The 6,000-nt window shown below is 35.7% G+C and overlaps 1 protein-coding gene across 5 annotated transcripts in view; it reads right to left on the bottom strand.

Annotated features, from left to right (window-relative positions):
• Positions 1-6,000, bottom strand: part of LOC122540110 (WD repeat-containing protein 7) — a 674,231-nt gene that overhangs the window by 451,617 nt on the left and 216,614 nt on the right. For 3 of the 5 annotated variants that reach the window (XM_043675451.1, XM_043675690.1, XM_043675531.1), the window contains 2 exons: positions 2,944-3,012; positions 1,274-1,392 (listed from right to left, as the gene is read on the bottom strand). In XM_043675451.1, coding sequence (XP_043531386.1) covers positions 1,274-1,392; positions 2,944-3,012 — 188 coding nt within the window. The remainder of the gene's footprint in view (positions 1-1,273; positions 1,393-2,943; positions 3,013-6,000) is intronic. The other 2 variants (XM_043675605.1, XM_043675775.1) reach the window with 1 other exon arrangement.

Genomic DNA, 6,000 nt, shown 5'->3' with positions numbered 1-6,000 from the left:
GTCCCACAATCCAAAGATGTGCAGGTCAGGTGAATTGGCCATGCTAAATTGCCCACAGTGTTAGGTGTGTTAGTCAGGGTAAATATAGGTAGGGGAATGGGTCTGGGTGGGTTACTCTTCAGAGGGTTGGTGTGGACTTGGGCTGAATGGTCTGATTCCATACTGTAGGGAATCTGATCTAATCCATAGACACAGGATAGTTAATGAAGCAAATGCGTGGCTTGAAGGGGAATTTGTGGTGGTGTTCCCATGTATTTGCAGATGATACGAAGATAGGTGGAGTTGTGGACAGTGAGGAGGGCTGTTGTCGGCTGCAGAGGGACTTAGATATGATGCAGAGCTGGGCTGAGGAGTGGCAGATGGAGTTCAACCCTGCCAAGTGTGAGGTTGTCCATTTTGGAAGAACAAATAAGAATGCGGAATTCAGGGTTAATGGTAGGGTTCTTAGTCAGGTGGTGGAACAGAGGGATCTTGGGGTCTATGTTCATAGATCTTTGAAGGTTGCCACTCAGGTGGATAGAGTTTGTAAGAAGGCCTATGGAGTATTATCGTTCATTAGCAGAGGGATTGAATTCAAGAGTCGTGAGGTGATGTTGCAGCTGTACAGGACCTTGGTAAGGCCACATTTGGAGTACTATGTGCAGTTCTGGTCGCCTCATTTTAGGAAAGATGTGGAAGCTTTGGAGAGGGTGCAGAGGAGAGTTACCAGGATGTTGCCTGGAATGGAGAATAGGTCGTACGAGGATAAGCTGACAATGCTAGGCCTTTTCTCATTGGAACGGAGAAGGATGAGGGGTGACTTGATAGAGGTTTATAAGATGATCAGAGGAATAGATAGAGTAGACAGTCAGAAACTTTTTCCCCGGGTACAACAGAGTGTTACAAGGGGACATAAATTTAAGGTGAAGGGTGGAAGGTATAGGGGGGATATCAGGGATAGATTCTTTACCCAGAGAGTGGTGGGAGCATGGAATGCACTGCATGTGGGAGTGGCAGAGTCAGAATCTTTGGTGACCCTTAAGCGGCAATTGGATAGGTACATGGATGGGTGCTTAAGCTAAGACAAATGTTCGGCACAACATTGTGGGCCGAAGGGCCTGTTCTGTGCTGTATTGTTCTATGTCTATTTGTTCATCTATTACTCAAAACAAAACAAGCTGCATCAAAAGGGAATTAATTCAAAGAACTGAATTGAATTAGCTTTATTGTCATTCCATTAAGAAAACAGCCTGGTACACATACAGTCCAAGGTATTGTTTCTTTGAAGTTTTACCTCTAAACAACGATCTTGCCATCGTCGGGCTAACATCTCCAGAAGTGGAGGTCTAAACTTGTCCTGTCCGAGATGATCAGGAAGCATGACACAATGCATAGCTGCTAGTTGACTCCAGCCTACAAAAGTACATCAAACACATTACACATGAAGGTACATGGATTAGTAGTCCATAGTCACAAAAACACAAACAATCTTCACACATTTAATTCAAAAGAGGTGTCAAAATTAACTTCAACCAGAGCTACTACAGAAATCTGCAAAGGGATACCAACACTGCTGGAGACCTTAGTTTAATAAAATACGACTTAAACACTACTTATTTAACAACGTATTTAAAAAGCAGCAAAATCTTTATCATCTGCTCATTTCTAAGGCCAAATAGTAATCCCATTTGAAAGCTGAATTGCCATTCTTACTTAAAGAACATTTAAAACATTTTTGATCAACAAAAATTAAGTGTAAAATTTTGATGATGACCAAGTTGATTCTACAATTCAAAATTATAATTATGTCATTCATTTATATAATGTCTTTGTCCCTCTAAACTAGAATGATTAAATAAAACAAGGCATTTGTGTCTATTCATATTGCAACAACATATAAAATTGCTCAAAATGATAAAGGCAACAATATATTGTGAACTTCAAAGACAATATAATTTATTATTTTGAAAAAATCCAACAAGGATTTTATGAGAAACAGCTAAAAGGAACAAAATATTTACACTTTAAATATTCTAATATTTTGGTTGATTCATTCTTAGTTTTCAAAATTACATTCATATTTTATTGTATTAAACAGTGTGAAAACTGTTTTAGAACATTAAGCAGAAAAATGGGAATCTAAGGATGTTCTAATGTAATAAATAATTGCCAGCATAATCCAAAGTAACGCAATCAAATTGGAACTTTAGTTAACTCATAACGAAATAATGTTCAAGGGAAATATCCATGCTCTACTGGTGCAATTTAGTTCTCCTTGCAACCATTTTTCATGATCTATGTTGCTGATTAAAAGTAACATTTCATATAAAATTCATTCTAATTTGGTAACATAGGTTATGGGAAGGTCTTTATTGATGATGTAAATGGAATGGATCATTTTGTCATTGCATTGAAAGCCATACAAAACATCCTGTTCTGAGACAAATTCTGAACAGCAATTTTCAACAAGAGAAAACTAAACAAGAAGACTATCCTGGGTGCTCTGAATAGCCAATAGAGTTGAGTTATCTCCTTTTATTTTAAGTTAGCTGTTCTGATTGTTTTATATACTTGGACAATTATTCTTCTCAATTATGTAGGCATATTTCGTTTTTTGCAGCGAAAATGTTTCCAATATTTTCTATTCTGTGCAGGGAATCAAAAAAAATGTTTCAAACTGCTTTCATAAGTTAGATTAAAATTTCAGCCATTTATAATTCTTACGCATCTAAACATTTCATTCACAAAATTATAATATTCTTCATCCCAAGATGAAAAATAAATGTATGGAAGCAAAACAAAAAGTGCATTGTAACAGGTTGCCCATTTCAATAGTTTGAGGAAAGCTTTTTCCTGTACAAATGCACTTACTTCTATCTATGCAAGACTTATTAATGTTACATATACACTACTAAAATTAGCAGGATGAAAGTGGTATGGTGTATTAGAGAGGGAGTAGAATACCTTCATTGACTGAGGGGCAGTTATGTAAAACATTGCCAGAGCAGTCAGCCTCATGGGCAGCAACAGCAGCTTGGAAAGGAAAAGGAAGACAGAAAAGAGGAGAAGCAGAGTAATTTTTAGAGGTCAAAATAAAAATAATAGTATTAGTAAGAATGGAAAAATGAGACTGTAAAGATATGAATATTAAACCACAATTTAGTAAACCTTATATTTATTAGAATCCACAATTATAACTCTAATATATCTGCACATTAAAAGAAATTAAGAAAATAAATTTCATTAAAATAAAGTTCATATACCCTTCTCTCTAAAGCTATAATGAGCACCACATTAGCTCATAATAGTCACATGTTATTTAAAGAAATATATAGAAAATACCTGAATGCTCCAGCAAAATATTTTTTCCAAAAGCAATCTAACCAGTAGTACTATTTATAGCAGTGTAGTAACAATAAATGACATGTTTGACATAATCTGGCTTAAATTAAGGGAAGATATAAATTTCAATAAAAATTAATTCCTCGAACCTACTGTACAATTGCTGATACAGAATGCAAGCTACTGAGCGTGGGATTTAACCAACAGAGCCCAAAAATTGACTGCAAAATAAAATCATTTCAATTTTATTCAGGGATAACTATTACTTATTATTTGCAGAGTGCGGCCTACAATCAATGGCATTTTAAGATAAAGTATACTCAAATGCATCTGAGTATTTTAAGCATGTTACTCTCATCAATCACTTCTAGATACATAAACAAGTCCAAATGCTATCAGAAAATCATTTTTCTACAGAATATTCTATTAGCATCCCATTTCTTGCTGGAAAACTAAAATATACTGTTTCTCTCTTTAAAATTATTCTGCAATTTTAGAGGCAATTTATCCTGTTTAATGCATATGCATTTTCATGTTAATAATATCCGTTTACACCATATATACTCGGGTAAAGGTCCAAATTTTAAGACTGTTTTAAAGATTCAATTTACAGGGCCAACTAACACACGGGCACAAGTTTTGAGGGGCTAAAATTCATGATGCAGATCGAAATATCATAGTATTAGCACAAGTCGATTTGATCCCACAACTAATCCCGGGTAAAGAAGAGAAACACAATTAATTAAGTAAAGGTAATTATTGGATAAAAGCAAGAGACCAGGCCAAAAATTTGACATGTTAAAGATTCATTGAAATGCTGCAAACTCACACTGTTCAACATCAGCATGGCACACTTAAAATGAAACATTTATTAAATTCTGCATGTGTAAGTGTCTTGGACTTTCCCATCAAATTCTTCCATTTCTCTCCCATTTACTCTCATATGTTATGAACCTCAACAACATTAACAAATTTGTCAAAGAATTAAAGATATACCAGCTTGTAGCTAATATATCTCACTTTTATTCAGATATAATGGCACAATTAAAATGATGAACCTTTTTAATGATATTAACTTTTAGGTGTATAATGAATAAAGTGCGATAAGTATCGATAGACTTAGTACCAGTCTGAATGAATGAATCAAAACGTGTTGGAGTAAACCAAGTGTGGTAAGTACAGTTATGAGTGAATGAACGAACGAACGAACGGATGGAGATACAATATAGCAAACAAAGAGCAATGAGTAGAGTTACTGGTATGAATGAATGAATGCGATTTTGTTTAAGTGGGTTAATGGGAACATGCAATTTCCTTTGTAAGAGGTTTATAATGCAGGGTCAACTTATACACAAGATATATGGAAAATACAAGATTTTTTGGCCAACAATAAGGGGTCACTTATCCATGAGACAGACCTATACACAAGTATATGTAGTACTTAGGATAAATGCTTAACTATTATAGAAAGTGCACCCATGCTTAAACAGGACAAAAGAGTTTCTCTAATCATTTCTCTAAATATAAAATGATATTATTGTCCTACAAAATCATAACAATGTCATAGCTTACAGTGACATTAAAGAGTCATAAAGACTTTAATGTGTTGGAGGATTTTTATTATCCTAATATAAACTCATGGAAAGACCATAAGTTGCAGGAGCAAACATAGGCCCCCATTCAGCACATCACATCTGCTCCACCATTCAATGTGATCATGGTTCATCTGATGACAAACCTTCCTGCCTTTTCCCCATAATCGATTCCCTTACTGATTAGAAATCTATCTCAGCCTTGAGTATACTTAATGACCCAGTCTATAGCCCTCTGTGATAAATAATTTAACAGATTCACAACAGTCAGAGAAGAAATTAAAGGGAAGAGAACGGGGAACTTCTTAAGCTGAGAGGTGACCTTATAGAGGTTTGTAAAATCATGAGGGGCATGGATAGGGTAAATAGGGTCTTTTCCCTGGGGTGGGGCAGTTCAGAATTAGAGGGCATAGATTTAGGGCGAGAGGGAAAAAATTTAAAAGGGAATTAAGGGGCAACTTTTTCATGCAGAGGATGGTGCATGTATGGAATGAGATGCCTGGGGAAATGGTGGAGGCTGGTACAGTTACAACATTTAAAAAGCATCTGGATGGGTATATGAATAGGAAGGGATTACAGATTATGGGTCAAATGCTTGCAAATGGGACTAGATTAGGTTGGGATATCTGGTCGGCATGGACGATTTGGACCGAAGGTCTGTTTCCATACTGTACATCTCCATGACTCTAAGTGTGTTCAGGATAATTTGTTTGATGATGATGATTTAGGTTAAATGAAATAAGTATTGTCAAATCTGGAATTGCTGGAAAATCTCAGCAGGTCTGGCAGCATCTGTGGGAAGAAAACTCGGTGAAACGATGTTCTGAAGAAGAGTCACTAGATTTGAAATATTAACTGTTTCTCCAGCAATTTCTGTTTTTGTTTCAGATTTTCAGCACCTGCAGTTCTTTGTTTTATTATCACATCTGGTTGTGCAAATGAGCTGGGTCGAGTTAATTCAGCCAGTCAGAAATATTTAGGAAAGAGTGATTATACTATCAAAAAGTTTTGGTTAGCTATGGAAAAGGGCAATGAGCAATTCACGGTAAAAATATTTACAGGGAATACACACAAGATCTAATTTCAG

The sequence above is a fragment of the Chiloscyllium plagiosum genome, chromosome 1 (genome assembly GCF_004010195.1).
Source record: "Chiloscyllium plagiosum isolate BGI_BamShark_2017 chromosome 1, ASM401019v2, whole genome shotgun sequence".
Classification (NCBI taxonomy): domain Eukaryota; kingdom Metazoa; phylum Chordata; class Chondrichthyes; order Orectolobiformes; family Hemiscylliidae; genus Chiloscyllium; species Chiloscyllium plagiosum.
The sequence above is the reverse complement of the archived record's forward strand: the minus strand, read 5'-3'. Positions and strand labels throughout refer to the sequence as shown.